Source organism: Melopsittacus undulatus, chromosome 22 (genome assembly GCF_012275295.1).
Source record: "Melopsittacus undulatus isolate bMelUnd1 chromosome 22, bMelUnd1.mat.Z, whole genome shotgun sequence".
NCBI classification, from domain to species: Eukaryota; Metazoa; Chordata; class Aves; order Psittaciformes; family Psittaculidae; genus Melopsittacus; species Melopsittacus undulatus.
Window position 1 is genome coordinate 1,673,400 of NC_047548.1, and position 17,092 is coordinate 1,690,491.

General features: G+C 63.7%; 4 protein-coding genes and 1 long non-coding RNA gene across 6 annotated transcripts; 2 read left to right on the forward strand and 3 right to left on the reverse strand.

Annotated features, from left to right (window-relative positions):
- Positions 1-566: 566 nt before the first annotated feature.
- Positions 567-2,050, reverse strand: ZNHIT2 (zinc finger HIT-type containing 2). Its single transcript, XM_034071894.1, has one exon. It carries the CDS (start codon positions 1,524-1,526, stop codon positions 567-569), a length of 960 nt encoding a protein of 319 aa, XP_033927785.1. The 5' UTR covers positions 1,527-2,050.
- A 246-nt stretch (positions 2,051-2,296) lies between these two features.
- Positions 2,297-3,644, reverse strand: LOC117437422 (ubiquitin-like protein FUBI). 2 transcript variants are annotated; one of them, XM_034071768.1, is made up of 5 exons: positions 3,558-3,644; positions 2,966-3,045; positions 2,730-2,874; positions 2,558-2,613; positions 2,297-2,468 (listed from the first exon to the last, which is right to left on the reverse strand). In XM_034071768.1, exons 2-5 carry the CDS (start codon positions 3,038-3,040, stop codon positions 2,343-2,345), a joined length of 402 nt encoding a protein of 133 aa, XP_033927659.1. In that variant the 5' UTR covers positions 3,041-3,045; positions 3,558-3,644; the 3' UTR covers positions 2,297-2,342. The 2 variants fall into 2 exon arrangements, with proteins under 2 accessions (XP_033927659.1, XP_033927660.1); XM_034071769.1 differs by having other exon boundaries at positions 3,563-3,619.
- On the forward strand, positions 3,546-4,133 carry LOC117437428 (uncharacterized). The gene is made up of 3 exons (XR_004550447.1): positions 3,546-3,845; positions 3,936-4,003; positions 4,099-4,133. It is a non-coding gene; the product is annotated as an uncharacterized lncRNA (long non-coding RNA).
- An 11-nt stretch (positions 4,134-4,144) lies between these two features.
- Positions 4,145-11,827, forward strand: BBS1 (Bardet-Biedl syndrome 1). The gene is made up of 16 exons (XM_034071895.1): positions 4,145-4,153; positions 4,597-4,860; positions 5,006-5,052; positions 5,144-5,182; positions 5,515-5,587; positions 5,893-6,021; positions 6,369-6,475; positions 6,933-7,057; positions 7,579-7,604; positions 7,636-7,734; positions 8,313-8,382; positions 9,252-9,404; positions 9,760-9,896; positions 10,440-10,571; positions 11,104-11,190; positions 11,721-11,827. The coding sequence occupies exons 1-16, from the start codon at positions 4,145-4,147 to the stop codon at positions 11,787-11,789; spliced, it is 1,566 nt and encodes a 521-aa protein (XP_033927786.1). The 3' UTR covers positions 11,790-11,827.
- A 498-nt stretch (positions 11,828-12,325) lies between these two features.
- On the reverse strand, positions 12,326-16,237 carry CNIH2 (cornichon family AMPA receptor auxiliary protein 2). The gene is made up of 6 exons (XM_034071900.1): positions 16,157-16,237; positions 15,146-15,214; positions 14,683-14,730; positions 13,973-14,085; positions 13,210-13,353; positions 12,326-12,444 (listed from the first exon to the last, which is right to left on the reverse strand). The coding sequence occupies exons 1-6, from the start codon at positions 16,235-16,237 to the stop codon at positions 12,417-12,419; spliced, it is 483 nt and encodes a 160-aa protein (XP_033927791.1). The 3' UTR covers positions 12,326-12,416.
- Positions 16,238-17,092: the final 855 nt, after the last annotated feature.

The following is a 17,092-nucleotide window of genomic DNA, read 5'->3' on the forward strand; positions in this document are numbered from 1 at the left end:
TCCCCATAGCCCTATAGACACCTCATACACTCGATATGGCCCTATGGTCCGTTACATATTCGCCAGTCCAATACATAGTCATAAACAAAGATCATTGCATATTCATGACCCATCATTACATATTCACGATCCCTAATTATATATTTGCAACTCCCCCCCTTGCACATTCACATCCTCCCCCATTACATATTCATGGAATGCTATTACATATTTACACCCCCTCATTACATATTCATGACTCCTCGTTACATATTTTCAACCCCCCTTATTACATATTCACCCCCCACACTGTATTCACACCCCCTCATTACACATTCATGTCCCCATATAACATATTTACAACCGCCTCATTAGATATTCACAACCCCCTCAGTACGTATTCACGACTCCTCATTAAACATTCATGTCCCCATATAACATATTCACCCCCTCATTACACATTCATGACCCCATATTACATATTCATGAACACTCATTAAACATTAATGCCCCCGTATAACATATTTACACCCTCTCTCGTTACACATTCACCCCTCATTACATATTCATAATCCCTCATTACATATTCATGATCCCTCATTACCTATTCCCTCCCCCATCCCCCTCAGCACCTCCCTCACTTCCGCTCCCATCCCCCCCACGGTTCCCGCGCTCTCTCGGCTCCACGCGCGCAGGAAACGGCACTTCCGGCGCGCGCGCGCGAACCGCGACCGGAAGTCGCTCTCGGCGCGCCCCTCCCCCGCGCGCAGCAGCCGCTCCAAGTGCGCAAGCGCAGCCTCGGCGTCGGCCCCGCCCCCCCCCTCCAGCAGCTCCGCCACTGCGCGGACTGCGCCTGCGCGGCCCAGCGGGCCCGGGGGCAGCCCCGCGGCCTGCGCGTCCCCGAGCGCGGCCTCGATGGCCGCAGCCGTGCTCGGGAGCGCGCACCGGGAGCGGAGAGCGGCGGACGCGGCCACGGCGGCCGCGGGGAGCTCTGGGAGCAGCTCCTCCAGCCCCCGGTGCGCGCTCAGAGCCAGCACGTACCCGAGGAGCACGTTCGGGACCTGGAACCGGAGCAGCGGAGACGGCGGCTGCGAACGGAGCGATGCGAGGGGCGGGGGGGGCGGAGCGGGGACCGGTGCGGACGGAGCCGGTTCGGGGTCATCGCACGGTTCCGGTCGCCGCCACCACGGCCTCCACGGCGGCAGCACCGCCGAGGCCTCCGCCGAGTGCAGCAGCCGCAGGAACCCCTCCCGTTCCGCCGCGGTGAGGCTGCTCCAGAGCTCGGCCGGACCAGGCCCCGGTGGATCCTCGGGCTCGCGTAGCTCCTGCAGCCGGGTCACGGCCGAGGCCACACGGGCCCGGCCCGGAGGGGGGCCCCGCTCGGACCGCAGCGTCTGCAGCACCTGATCTCGGTAGAACGCTTCTGCACATGCGCCGTGGCTCCGGTAACAGCGCACGGAGCAGACGCGGAGGCCGCAGCGCGGACACGTGTACGGAGCGGCGGCTGCGCACACAGAGCACCGGGGGTCCGACATGGGCGCCGCCATCTTCGGAGCTGCGGCCGGAGCTTCCGGCGGCGCTCGGGGCCAATCGGATCAGGCCGACCTCGGTTTGGGTCGGCTCGCTTAGCCAATCGGCTCTTTCCACGCCCACCCGGCTCTCTCAGCCAATCAGCACTCTCCGTCCATACTCGGCTTGGCTCTCTCAGCCAATCAGCTCTTTCCACTCCCAATCGGCTACGTCCGCACTCGGCTCTGTTCTCCAATGGGGTCTTTCCGTCCATACTCGGCTCGGCTCTCTCAGCCAATCGGCTCCTTTCACTCCCACTCGGTTCTCCCAGCCAATCAGCTCTCTACATCCCCACTAGGCTCGGCTCTCCCAGCCAATCGGCTCTTTCCATCCGCACTCGGCTCTCTCAGCCGATCGGTTCCGCTCCCCCTCGGCTCTCCCCACCAATCAGGTCTTTCCGTCCATACTCGTCTCGGCTCTCCCAGCCAATCAGCTCTCTCCATCCGCACTCGGCTCGGCTCTCCAGCCAATCGGCTCTCTCCGTCCCCATTGGGCTCTCCTCTCCCAGCCAATCAGCTCTCCCCATCCCCACTCGGCTCCCCCCCCCCCCGCTCGGCTGTTTCCTGCAGCTCTCGGCTGTTTCTGCCGCTCCCATAGAGCCCCCCGGGGGCATCAGCTCCGCGCTGACAGGGGTCATGACCCCCTTCCCCCCCCCCCCATTAACCCCAATTAACCCCCTGCTCCCACCCATCAAACCCCCATCAAACCCCCACTTTAACACCAAAACCACCTCAAAAAGCCCCAAAACTGCAGGAATTGGCCCCAATCCGGTGCCCGTTTACTGGTGCCGGTGCTCAGGAGTTGGCGTTGGGCCCCTTCTTCTTGCCGAAGCCGGGCACCACGTTGACGAAGCGGCGGTTGTACTGCATGCGCCGCTTGGCCCGGCCTGTCTTCTTCTTCTTCTTCTCCTGCTTGGCCACCTATGGAGGAGGAGGAGGAAGGTGGGGGGGGGGGTCCCCAAAACAGTGGCGGGGTCATTAAATCCATGGGGGGGGTCCCCAACACTCACCTTGGGGGTCTGGCCCCTCACTTTGCCAGCGCGGGCGAGGGAGCCGTGAACTTTCCCTATGGATGGGGGGGAAAGGAGGTGTTAGGGGTGTGGGGGGGGCACTATGTTAATGAGCACCCCAATAATTAGCATAGGGGTGACACCCCCCCCCCCCCCCCCCCTCCAAACGTACCCCCGAGGAGGCGAGAGGAGAGGTCCAGGGTGGCCAGTTCGGGGAGGGGGCTCTGCCCCAGCACAGCAGCATCGTCCAGGGGGGTCCCACTGAAGAGCAGCACTTGGTCCTCGGGGGGGACACCGGCGAGCGCTGCCACCCGCTCCTGTGGGGGGGGGGTACAAAAGGGGGGGTCAATCACCCCCAAAATGGGGTTTATCTGGGGGGGGGACCCCGTGATGTGGGTCAGGGCTCACCTTGAGCTGGGCGACAGTTTCGGTGCTGGGGACATCGATGGCGTGGAGGGACTGGGCGCGGATGAAGAGCTGCATGGTGGCTGGGGGGGCAATGGGGAAGGTTAGGGGTGTCCCATTACATACACCAAAGGGGGACCCCCAGCTCCCCCCCACCCAAGCTATGGAGCATCCCATTGAATATTATGGGAGGGGGCAAAAGGGGGGGTTTAGGGGTGTCCCATTAAACTGGGGGGGGCAATGGGGGATTTGGGGTGTCCCATTAAATACAACAAAGGGGGACCCCCCGCTCCCTCCCCCAAGCTATGGAGCATCCCATTGGATCTTATGGGGGGGAGGAAACACTCTCAACCCCATCCACCCCCCCATAACCCCCCCAAAACCCTTTATAGCCCCCCCATAACCCTAACAGCCCCCCCCCAACCACTTCATAGGACCCCCCATCACCACAGCCCCTTAGGTCTCTATGGCTCCCCCTGCCCCCCCCCACAATGCATTAACCCACCCCAATGACCCCCCCATGACCCCCCCATGACCCCGATACCCCCCCCCCCCAATTCCCCCCTCCCCCAGACTCCTCTGGTCTCGTCCGCACCTCACCCGATGGGGCCGCGACGCAGAGAGAGCGGTTCTGCGCATGCGCCGCGCCTCAGCGCCTGTGGCGTCATGACGTCACGCCGTGCGTCCCGAAGCCGTGCCCTTACCAGCTTGGGGGCGTGTCTCAATCAACCAATGGGAGTTGGGAAAGCGGCGCCATGGGGGTGTGGCCAAGGGAAGCAACCAATGAGGAGGCGCGTGGGCGGGGCTAGACGCATTGCGTCACTTCCTGGCGCTTAATCCGGCCTTGTCGCCTTGGCAACGGGATGGCGGCGGCAGAGGCGAGGTGGGGGGGGGAGATTTTGGGGTGAATTTAGGCGATTTTGGGGGGGTCCCGGACCCCTCCCCCCCATAACCCTGCCCCTCCCCCCCGTAGCTCTTCGCTATGGCTGCAGGCCCACGACGACCCCATGGCCGGGCTGCGATCGTTCCCCGGCTGCATGGGTGAGGGGAGGCTGGGGGAGGGGCAATGGGGGGGGGGGAGGGGGGGGTTGGGGTCTGACCCCTCCCCCCCCCCGATCATCCCCCCGTTTATCCAGCGCTGGTTGATGTGCATGGAGATGGGGACCATAAGGTGAGGGGGGGATGGGGGGGGTATGGGGGTCTATGGGTGGTATTGGGGGGTTTATTGGTGGTATTGGTGGTCTATGGGTGCTATTGGGGGTCTAAGGGTCCTATTGGGGGCGCTATTGGAGGTCTAAGGGTGCTATTGGGGGGGTCTATGGGTGCTATTGGGGTGTCTATGGGTGCTATTGGGGATCTATGGTTGCTGTTGGGGGATCTATGGGTGCTATTGGGTGTCTGTGGGTGCTATTGATGGGTCTATGGGTGCTCTGAGGGGATCTGTGGGTGCTATGGGGGGATCTATGGGTGCTATTGGAGGACCCCAGGTGCTGGGGGGGGGAGTACCCCTGGATACCAAGGCCGGATCCACAGCTGCTCTATGTGGGGAACCTGGCTGCTATGGGGGCATCATTGCCTGCTATGGGGGGGGTTTCCCATTGAACCCCCCCCTCACCCCATCCCCCCCCCCCCAGCTCGTTGTGGGGGTGCCTCGTGGCGCGGGGGGGGCCCCCCTCTTGGCCGTGGTTCGGGGTGCTGGGGTCATCTCGAGCCTGACCCTGCCCGACCCCCCCGCGGGGGTGGGGGCGCTGGGGGGGCCGGGGGGGGCCCCGGCCCTGGGGGTGGCCGCGGGGGGCGCCCTTTACGTCTACAGGAACCTCAGGCCCTTCTACAAGTTCCGGGTGCCCCCCCGGGACCCCCACCCCTTGGAGAGGGATCTGTGGGTGCAGGCGGCGCAGGTAACGGGGGGGGGGGGTACCCATGGGTGCTGATGGGGGGGGGCACCCATGGGTGATGATGGGGGGGGACACACATGGGTGCTGTTGGGGGGCACCCATGGGTGCTGATGAGGGGGTAATGTGGGTGCTGACCCCTCTTTTATAGGACCAGATCGACCCCTTGATGCTGAGGGAGATGTTGGAGGATCTGAGGTGGGGGGGCACAAGGGGGGGGGGGGGGAGCACCCATGGGTGCTCATGGGGGGGTAGTGAATCCTAATGGGTGTTTTTTATGGGGGGGCAGGGATAAGGCTGAGGTGAAGCTGACGGCGCAGTCACTGCGGTGAGTGGGGGGCTGGGGGGCACCTATGGGTGCTGGGACACACACACACAGGGGTGCTGGGGGGCACCTATGGGTGCTGGGACACACACACACAGGGGTGCTGGGGGGCACCCGTGGGTGCTGGGGCCCACATACATACATGGATGATGGGGGGCAGCTATGGGGCCACGGGGGGGGTCAGGCTGACCCTATGGGTGCTGGAGTCCAATTGGGGCACCCATGGGTGCTGCTGGGGAGCAACGGAAGGGGGAGGGGTTTGGGGTCCCCATGGGGTTTGGGGGGGGGGGGGAGGTCATTGGGTGCTATGGGTGCCCCCCCCCCACCGCCCCCAGGCTGTTGGCGCTGCCCCCCCCGGACCTGCCCCAGTTTGTGGCACTGCACAAGGGGCGCCCCCCCCAGCACCAGGTGAGTGGGACCCCCCCATAACCTCCCATGTGACCCTGACACCCTCTCCATGTGACCCCTGCAACATATGACCCCCCCATGTGACCACTCCGCCATGTGACCCCCACATGTAGCCCCCCATACCCCCTCCATGTGACCCCCCATGTGAACCCCCATATTCCCCATATGACCCTGACACGACCCCCATGTGACCCCCTTAATGTGACCACCCCCCAATAGCCCCCCATGTAACCCTGCCCCCACCATGTGACCCCCCCATGTGACCCTGACCACCCCATGTGACCCCCCCCCCCCATTGCCCACAGCCGGTGGTCACGTGTTTGGGGGCGCTGCCGCGGGGGGGCCCCGAGGGGACCCCCGATTGCCCCGTGCTGGGCACCGAGAACGGGGACGTCCTGATCCTGGAGCCCGAGGCCTTCACCCTGCTCTGCCAGGTACCCATAGCACCCATGGGTGCTGCACCCACTGTGGGGAGCACCCTGACCCCCCCCCATAGCACCCATGGGTGCTGCACCCACTGTGGGGAGCACCCTGACCCCCCCCAATAGCACCCATGGGTGCTGCATGGGGAGCACCCTGACCCCCCCCATAGCACCCATGGGTGCTGCACGGGGAGCACCCTGATCCCCCCCCATAGCACCCATGGGTGCTGCACGGGGAGCACCCTGACCCCCCCCCATAGCACCCATGGGTGCTGCATGGGGAGCACCCTGACCCCCCCCATAGCACCCATGGGTGCTGCATGGGGAGCACCCTGACCCCCCCCCCCCCCCCACCCAAGGGTTGGGTGCCATCCCCTCCTGCCTTCCTGGCGCCCCGAGGCCCCGGGGATGGGCGCTGCCGCCTGGCGCTGGCCTGCAGGGATGGGAGCCTCTATGGGCTGAGCCGGTGGGTGCTGAGCACCCATGGGTGCTGGGGGGGGGGGATGGGGGGGATGGGATACACATGGGTGCTGGGGGGGGATGGGGGTGGTGGGACACCCATGGGTGCTGGGGGGGTGGGGGGGATGGGATACACATGGGTGTTGGGGGGGATGGGGGTATGGGACACCCATGGGTGTTGGGGGGGGAATGGGGGTGCTGAGCACCCATGGGTGCTGGTGGGGGGTCAGGGGTTGCTGGGGGTAGAATGGGGTCACTGGGGCACCCATGGGTGCTATGGGATGTCAGGGGTGTTGGGGGAGGAATGGTGCTGGAGGGGGAATAGGGGTGTTGGAGCACCCATGGGTGCTGGGGGTAGAATAGGGGTGCTGGGTGGGGGGGGTCAGGGGGTGCTGGGGGGGGTCAGGGGTCACTGGGGCACCCATGGGTGCTGTGGGTCCATGTCCCATTGTTCCCCCCCCCAGTGCCCACCCCCGGGCCCGGCCTCTCTGTGCCCTGGGCTCCAGGCCCGTGGGGCTCCTGGCGCAGGAGGGGGGGGGGGCTCCTTGTGGCCACGGCCCAGGGGGAGCTGCAGGCGCTGAGCCCTCAGGTGAGACCCCCCCCCCCCATACACACAATGGGACCCCCATTGCCCCCCCCCATGACCCCTTTAACCTTCCCCAAACCCCTTTGGGACCCCCCCCCCCAACCAACATTGGGATCCCCCCAAACCCCTTGGGACCCCCATTGCCCCCCCCCCTTCCCCACACACACACAATGGGACCCCCCCAACCTCCCTTGGGACCCCCATTGCCTCCCCCCCCACTGACCCCTTTAACCCTCCCCAAACCCCTTTGGGACCCCCCCAGAGCCCAATTGCCCCCCCTCAAGACCCTTTGGGACCCCCCCCCCCAAGACCCTTTGGGACCCGCCCCCCAGGATCCTTTGGGACCCCCCCACCCAAGACCCTTTGCGACCCCCTCAAGACCCTTTGCAACCCCCCCCCCAAGACCCTTTGGGACTCCCCCAGCCCTTCAGCCCCCCCCTCCTTTGGGCCCCCCCAACACACTTTGTGGACCCCCCCTTTGCCCCCCCCCTTGTGACCCCCCCTGACCCCTTGCCCCCCCCCAGGGCCGGCGCCTGTGGGCGCTGCGGCTGCCGGGGGGGGCAGCGGCGCTGGGGGGGGGGCGGCTGCCGGGGGGGGCAGCACTGGCACTGCTGGCGCTGGAGACCGGAGAGGTGAGGCTGTACCAGGGCAGGAGCCTCGTGGCTGTGCTGCAGACACCGGTGAGCACCGGAACACCTGAAAACTGCCCTAAAACACCCCAAAAACACCCTAAAACAGCCCAAAACACCCCCAAAACAGCCCAAAACCACCTGAAAACCTTCTCAAAACTGCCCCAAAACCACCCCAAACCAGCCTGAAACACCCTGAAACACACCAAAACCACCCAAAACCTGCTCAAAACACCCCAAAACTGCCCCAAACCCACCCGAAACCAACTCAAGACCTGCCCGAAATCAGCCCAAAAACTGCCCAAAACCTGCTCGAAACACCCTGAAATACCCCAAAAATGCCCCTAAACCAGCCCAAAACACCCCAGAACCAGCCAAAAACACCAAAACAGCCCAAATCAGCCCCAAAACTGGCCAGAACACCCTGAAACCGCCCAAAGCACCCTGAAACACACAAACCGGCCCCAAAACCAGCCTAAAACAGCCCAAAACCACCCTGAAACACCCAAAGTACAGCCGGAAACACCCCAAAGCCAACCTGAACACCCTGAATCACCCCAAAACCCCCTTAAATCACCCCAAAACCCCCTTAAATCACCCCAAAACCCCCAACCCCTGTTGCTGCCCAGGACGTGGTCACCGGGCTCTGCTTCGGGCGCTATGGGAGAGAGGACGGGAGCCTGCTCATGGCCACGCGTGGTGCGTGTGGGGCGCTATGGGGCTGGGGGGGTATGGGGGGTGTGGGGCTATGGGGCTCTATGGGGCTGTAGGGGGGCTATGTGGGGGTCTATAGTAGGTCTATGGGGGTCTATGGGGGGGGCTATGGGGGGTATATGGGGGTCTATGGGGGGTATATGGGGGTCTATAGGGGTCTATATGGGGGTCTATGGGGGGGTCTATGTGGGGGTCCATAGGGGTCATATATGGGTCTATGGGGGGTCTATAGGGGTATATGGGGGGTCTATAGTGGTTTACGGGAGGTCTATGGGGGGGTCTATAGGAGTCTATGGAGGTCTGTGGGGGGTTCTATAGGGATCTGTGTGTGTCTATGGAAGTATATGTGAGTCTATGGGGTGTCTATAGAGATCTTTGGGGAGTCTATAGGGATCTATATGTGTCTATATGGGTTTATGTTGGCTGTATTTGGGTCTAAGAGAGTCTATAGGACTCTATAGGAGTCTTTGGGGAGTCTATAGGCGCCTATATGTGTCTATACGGGTCAATGGGAGCTCTATGTGGGTCAAAGGGGGTCCCCTATGCTCTGTGGGGATCTATATGGGTCTATAGGGGGTCTATAGGGGTCTATGGGGGGGTCTATGGAGCTCTATAGGAGTCTATGGGGGAATCTATATGGGTCTATGGGGCTCTATAGGAGTCTATGGGGGATCTATATGGGTCTATGGGGCTCTATAGGGGTCTGTGGGGGTCTATATGGGTCTATGGGGGGTCTGTGGGGCTCTATAGGGGACTATAGGGGTCAATGGGGGGTCTATGGTGCTCTATAGGGGTCTATAGGGCTCTATAGGGCTCTATGGGGTGGGGGTCTCACCCGCCCGTTCCGCCGCCAGGGGGCGCTCTGTCCATCCGCGTGCTGCGGCGGCGCGCGCAGCTGGGGGCCCCGCCCACCGCGTGCCAGGCCCCGCCCCCCGCGCGCCTGCTCCTCCCCCCGCGCACGCGCCTCTTCGTGGACAGCGCGCTCCGGGAGCGCGAGGACGCGTCACGTGAGTGGGGCGCTATGGGGCTCTGTGGGGCGCTCTGGGTCTCTATGGGTCCCTATGTGTCTCTATGGATCTCTATGGGTCCCTATGGGTCTCTGGGTCTCTATGGGTCCCTATGTGTCCCTATGGTCTCTATGGGTCTCTATGGGTCTTTATGGGTCTCTATGGGTCCCTATGTGTCTCTATGGGTCTCTGGGTCTCTATGGGTCTCTATGGGTCCCTATGTGTCTCTGGGTCTCTATGGGTCCCTATGTGTCCCTATGGTCTCTATGTGTCTCTATGGTCTCTATGGGTCTCTATGGTCTCTATGGGTCTCTATGGGTCCCTATGGGGTCCGTGACCCCCCCTCCCCCCCCAGGGATGTTCGGGCGCTTCCAGCGGGAGCTGCGCGCGCTGCGCCTCGCGGCCACCAGGGCGCATGCGCGAGCGCTCGAGGCGGGCGCGGGGGGGGCCGGAGGAGGAGGAGCAGGGAGCGACCTGCACGTGACCGCCACGGTGGGGGCGGGGCCTCGGGGGGGGGCGGGGTCTATGGGGGGCACCTGTTGGGGTTTCTATGGGGGGCATCTATGGGGGACTCTATGGGACTCAAAGGGGGGCACCTATTGGGTCTATGGGGGACACCTATGGGAGGGTCAATGGGATGGTATATAGGGGTCTATGGGGTCCTAATGGGGGGGGCACCTATGGGGATCTATGGGGTCCTTATGGGGGGGCACTTATGGGGGTCTGTGGGGTCCTTATGGGGATCTATGGGGTCCTTATTGGGGGGGGACTTATGGGGATTTATGAGGTCCTTATGGGGGTCCATGGGGTCCTTACTGGGGGGGGGGCATCTCTGGGGGGTCCCTACCCAGGGCAGCCCCCACAGCCGGACCCTATGGGAGGGTCCCTATGGGGGTTCCCTATGGGGGGGTTCCCTGTGGGGGGTCTCTATGGGATTCCCTATGGGGTCCCTATGGGGGTCCCTATGGGAGGGTCCCTATGGGAGGGTCCCTATGGGGGTTCCCTATGGGGTCCCTGACCCCCCTCCCCCCCCAGGTTCGGGGTCTGGGCTCCCGTCTCCGCGTCACCGTTTGGCTGCTGCTGCCCCTGGGGGGGGTCCCAGCCCCCGACCTGCTCCTGGTCCTGCACTGCAGCCCCCCCGCCCGTCTGCAGCCCCCCCGCGTCAAGGTGAGGGGGGGGGCGCCCACAGAGCCCCCCCCATGGGGACCCTGAGACCCTCCCATGGGTACCGGGACCCCCCCACATGGGAATGGGGACCCCAAGACCCCCCCATGGGCACCCTGAAACCCCCCCCAAGAGCACCCTGACCCCCACCATGGGGATTGGGGACCCCCAGGACCCCCCCCATGGGTACCCCCCCATGGGCACCCCAAAACCCCCCCATGAGCACCCCAAAACCCCCCCATGGGTACCGGGACCCCCCCCATGGGCACCCCAAGACCGCCCCCCATGGGGAATGAGGACCTCAAAACCCCCCCCATGAGCACCCCAAGAGCCCCCCCATGGACGCCCTGAGACCCCCCCCTTTTGGCTCTGGGACCCCCCCTTGGGGAATGGGGACCCCAAAATCCCCCCATGGGCACCCCAAACCTCCCCCTCACAGGGAATGGGCACCCCCAGACCCCCACCATGGACACCCCAAGACCCTTCCATGAGTACCCCAAGACACCCCCATGGGTACCCCAACCCCCCCCCGTAGGTGCCGCTGCTGGTGCCAGGTCTCAGCTATGGGGTGGGGACGTGGCTGGAACTGGGGCCCAGTGGGGCCAACCCCGGACATCTGCTGGTGAGGGGGGCAATGGCGGGAGGGGGGGGCCATGGGGGGGGGGGGGACACCAGAGACTTGGGTCCTTTGGTGACGGGTGGGGTGGGCTGCCCCATAGCGGCTGCCCCATAGGATGCTCCATAGGATGCTCCATAGAGTGCCATATATGACACTATAGTGGGTGTGCCGTGGCAAGTGCTCCATAGTAGGTGCCCATAGGATGCCCCATACAATGTTCTATAGGGTGCTGTATAGCGGGTGCCTCATAACAAGTGCCCCATAGCAGGTGCTGCCCCATAGCAGCTGCCCCATAGGATGCCCCATAGAAGGTACTCCATAGCAGGTACCCCATAGGATGCCCCATACGATGCCCTATAACCAGTACCCTATAAGATGCCACATAGGATGCCCCATAGCTGGTACCCCATAGGGTGCCCCATAGCCAGTACCCCATAGGTTGCCCCATAGCAGGTGCCCCATAGGATGCCCCATAGCAGGTACCCCATAGCGGGTACCCCATAGGCTGCCCCACAGCCACTGCTGCCCCACAGGTGCTGGTGCTGCGCCAGGGCCTGGATGTGCCACTGCTGAGGGCCCAGGTTGGGCTCCCCCTGTCCTAGGGGCCCTGAGCCCTCCCCCTCCCCCCCCCCGATGTCCCCCCCATGTCCTTGTAACCCCTCCCCCCCCATAATAAACCTGGTGCTGGAGCCACGTGATTGGATCTGGGGGGGGCATGGGGGGGAGGAAGGGTGGGGAAACTAGTCCGGATGCCCCCATTGACCCCCATTGATCCCCATTGGCCCCCATTGCCCCCCATTGGCCCCCATTGCCCCCCATTGACTCCCGTTGGCCCCCATTGCGCTCCATTGCCCCCCATTGGCCCCATTGACTCTCATTGCCCCCATTGCCACCATTGGCTCGATTGCTCCCCTGTGCCCCTCATTGCCCCCCATTGACCCTATTGCCCCCCATTGCCCCCTATTGCCCCCCATTGGCCCCATTGCCCCAGTGCTGCCCCCCAGAGGCCACTGGTGCCATTCGTCTTTATTGAGCAGGACACGGCCCCCGCGGGGCTGCACTGGGACAAACTGGGAGGCGCTGGGGCCAGACTGGGATGGGGGGGGGGGGGGGGGGGGGGGGGGGGGAGGGGGGGGCAGCGCCAGTCGTGCCCCTCCCCCCCCTCCTTTTCCTCCCGTGGGTCACGTGACTCCGGGCGCTGGCCATGGGGGGAGGGGATTGAGGGGGCCTCAGAAGCTCACCAGTGTGTACACCATACTGGGGGGGGGGAGCGGTGCTGGGATCACAGTGACCCCCCCCCCAGTGCATCCCAGTACATCCCAGTGCATCCCAGTGCATCCCAGTACATCCCAGTGCATCCCAGTTCATCCCAGCGCATCCCCCTCCTCTTCCAGTGCTTCAAATCACTACCCAGTCCCTCCAGTTCGCATCCCAGTGCTTCCCAATCCCCTCCCCATCCCAGTGCCTCCCAGTCAGTCCTGGTCCAATTCCAATCCATCCCAGTACATTCGCATTCCAATCCAAATCCAGTCCCACTCCAATCCCTTTCCATTCCCACTCCAATCCCAATGCCTCCCATTCCAATCCCCCTCCAATTCCACTCCAATCCTGCTCCCATCCCACTCCAATCCCACTCCATTCCCATCCCTTCCCATTCCAATTCCCATTCCCATCCCATTCCCACTCCCATCCCAATCCCATTCCCATCCCCATCCCACTCCATTCCCATTCCATTCCCACTCCATTCCCATCCCATTCCCACTCCATTCCTATTCTCACTCCTATCTCATTCCCATTCCCACTCCATTCCCATCTCATTGCCATTCCCACTGCCATCCCACTCCCATTCCCATCCCATTCTCGATCCCATCCCATTCCCATCCCACTCCCACTCCATTCCCATCCCTTCCCATTCCAATTCCCATTCCCATCCCATTCCCATTCCCACTCCATTCCCATTCCCATCCCATTCCCATTCCCACTCTGCTCCTATTCCCGATCCCATTCCCATCCCATCTGCACCTGTACAGGTAGTAGAAGAAGGAGAGCAGGTAGAAGCCCAGCTTGCACCAAGCCTCCTTCTGGCAGTAGCCCAGGATGTCGGCGTCCATGATGGAGACGGCATCGAAGAGACCCTCAGAGCCATCGGCCGGGCGGTGGAAGTACCTGAGCATCCCATGGAGCATCCCAATGGATCCCCATGGAGCATCCCAATGGATCACAATGGAGCATCCCAATGGAGCATCCCAATGGACCCCAGTGGAGCATCCCAATGGAGCATCCCAATGGATCCCCATGGAGCATCCCAATGCATCGCAATGGAGCATCCCAATGGATCACAATGCATCCCAATGGAGCATCCCAATGGACCCCCGTGGAGCATCCCAATGGAGCATCCCAATAGAGCATCCCAATGGATCCCCATGGAGCATCCCAATGCATCCCAATGGAGCATCCCAATGGAGCGTCCCCATGGAGCATCCCCATGGAGCATCTCAATGCATCCCAATGGAGCATCCCAATAGAGCATCCCCATGGACCATCCCCATGGAACATCCCCATGGAGCATCCCAATGCATCCCAATGGATCCCAATGGAGCGTCCCCATGGAGCATCCCAATGGTTCCCAATGGAGCATCCCAATGGAGCATCCCAATGGGGCATCCAAATGGAGCATCCCAATGCAACCCAATGGATCCCAATGGAGCATCCCCATGGAGCATCCCAATGGAGCATCCCATTCCTATTCCAATCCCACCCCATTCCCCCCCCATTCCCCCCCCACCTCCACAGGTGGTACAGCAGCAGGGGCAGGTTCAGCCCCAGTGTCACCCACTCGGCCGCGCACAGGAACATGAGGCAGAAGAGGCCGTGGATGCAGTACTCGGGCACAACCAGCTGGGGGCGCCCGTCAGGACACGCCCCCTCCCTCAGGCCACGCCCCCACCACAACAGGCCACGCCCCCTCCCAAGCCACGCCCCCAACGCGCCCCAGCACCGCCCCCCGCAGGGGGACCCCTGCAATTAAAGGGGCCGCGGAGGGGAGGGGGTGTTGGGGACCCTCGGGGAGGGGGGGGGGGGGAATAGGGAGGTGTTGGGGGGCTCCTGGTGACCCCCCCCCCAAGGAAACCTGGGGTCCCCTTTAGGGGTATGGGGGGGGGGTCCCCAGGGATCATTTATGGAGCATGGGTGGGATTTATGGGGGGGGGGGGGGGGGGGGGGCCCCAATGTTGGCGTTTTGGGGGTGTCCCCAATCTTGAGGGTTCGGGGGGGAGTCCGCAGTGTTGAGGGGTCGGGGAGGTCCCTAATGTTGGGTTTTCGGGGGGGTCCCCAATGTTAAGGGGTTTCGGGGGGGTCCCAATGTTGAGGGGTCGGGGGGGTCCCCAGTGTTGAGGGGTAGGGGAGGTCCCCAATGTTGGTGTTTTTGGGGGGGGTGTCTCCAATGTTGAGGGCTCGGGGGGGTCCCCAGTGTTGGGGTTTCGGGGTTGTCCCCACCTTGCGCAGGAGGCAGCAGATCCGCTCAATGTTCTTCAACCGCTCACGCTGTGGGGGGGGGGGGGGGGGGGGGGGGGGGGGAGGGAGGAAATGGGGGTTGGGGGGGGGGTCCCCAAAGCCCTGGGTGCCCCTCCCCCCCCCTCCCCCCCATCCAACACCTTTGGGTGCTCCCCCCTCCCCCCCCCACTTCCCTTTGGGGTGGGGGAGGGGGGAGCAGGAACGGGGGCGGGGGGAGGGGCACGTCCCGGTTTTGGGGGGGGCTATAAATAGGCAGCGGCCTCGATTCTCCCGTTCCCCCCCCCCCCCATGTGTTCACAATAATGATGTTCCCAGTGCCCCCCCCTCCCCCAGTACAGACCAGTGCCCCCCAGTCCCATCCCAGTTCCTCCTTAGGGACCCCAAATAGGACCCCAGTACCCCCCCCCCAACGTGACCCCCAACCCCCCCCGGCCCCCCCCCTCACCGCCCGCGCAGGGTTCCCCTGATCAATGGGGTTCTTGAAGTCTGTCCGGAGCTCATCAAAGGCGATGATCTGGGGTGGGGAACACAACGGGGGGGGGGGGGGGGGGGGGGGGGGGTGAGGACACCCCCAAGCCCCCCCCCTTTTGGGAGGTAGGGATGGGGGGGGCAGGACCCGCTGCTGCCGGTTGCCATGGTGACGGCGGCTGCTTGGCAACGGCCCTGGAGATGGATGGGGGGGGACACACAGGGAGACGGACACGGACCAGAAGCCCCCCCCCCCCCCCCCACCTTTGGGACCATCCCCCCCCTTTGCTAGGCAACCGCCAGCCCCCGCCGTGCCCCCGCCCCCTCCGGATGCCGCCGTTGCCTGGCAACGCGCTCCCCCCCCCCCTGTTTTCCTGTATCCCTCCGGTCCTACCCCCCCCATCCGCTTCCCCGGATGCCGCCGTTGCCTGGCAACGCCACAGGGAGCATCCCCCCCCCTCCCGTATCCTCTCTCCCGGTGCCCCCCCCTCCATCAATCCCTGACCCCTTACCCCCCCCCCCCTCCGCACGCGGTCCCGGACCCCTGGGGGGGGGGGGGGTCCAGCTCTTCTTGTCCCCCCCATCCCCTTTTTCTCCTCCATGCCCCCCCCTTCGAGTCCCCCCTCTCTGTTCCCACCCCCCCCATGCCCCCATTCCCTCCATGTGCCCCCCCCATTCCCCTATCTCCCCCATACCCCCCCATAGAGGTTCACCCCCCCCATACCCCCTCCATCCCTGTATCCCCCTTCACCCCATCCCCTTCCAGGCCCTCCAAGCGGACCCCCCCCATAACAATGACCCCCCCCATGCCCCCCATTCCCTCCATGTGCCCCCTCCATTCTCCCATCTCCCCCATCAATCCCTGACCCCCCCATTGAGTTTCACCCCCCTCCATCCCTGTATCCCCCTTCCCCCCACCCCCTTCCAGACCCCCCCATAACAATGACCCCCCCCATAGGACCCCCCCCCCGTGCCCCCCCCCACTCACATGCCAGATGACGAAGAAGATGAGCGCCGCGCACAGCACCAACGTTAACATATAGCAGAAGGCGGCGAACGTGAAGGCCATGGCGGGGGGGGGGCGGGGGGGGGCCCGGCCATGGGGGGGGGGGTTTTGGGGGGGGGGGGGGGGGGGTCCGGATGTCGGGGCCGCCGCGGCCCGATCGGGCTCGGCTGGGATGTGAGGGGGGGGGGGATTGGAGGGGAGGGGGCGGGGCTTGGAAGGGGGCGGGGTTAAAGAGAGGGGAAGGGAGGGGGGATTGCGCGTGCAGCAGGAGCGCGACGCGTGTGGGGTCGGTGTGGGATCCATATGGAAACGTGGGATCCATGTGGGAATGTGTGGGAATGCATGGAATACATGTGCGATACATGTAAAATCCATGTGGGAATGTGTGGGATCTGTGTGGGATCCATGTGGGATCCACATGGAAACATGTGGGATCCATATGGAAATGTGTAGGATCCATGTGGAAACATGTGAGATCCATGTGGAACCGGGTGGGATCCGTGTGCACTGCGTGTGGTGCTGCATGTGTGTACACATGGGAACAGGCATGAACATTACAGCACACGCATGAACACGTATGGCACACGTGTGAACACGCGCGAGGTCACATGACACACAAGGCACATTAACATGCATGAACACGCATGAATATGCATGACATTCATTAACATATATGAGCTCACATGACACAAACACACATGAACACGCATGACCATGCATGTGACACACATGGACACGTCCGAGATCACATGACACACACGCGAACACACCCGAGGTCACATGACCACGCATGACGCGTGGGCGGAGCTTTCTCACACTCCTTCATTCATTTATTGGTCGCCCCCGCGGTGGGGGAGGGGCGATGGGGGCGGGGCCAAAGCGGGGGGGGGAGGGTTCATGGTGATGACGTCACGGAGC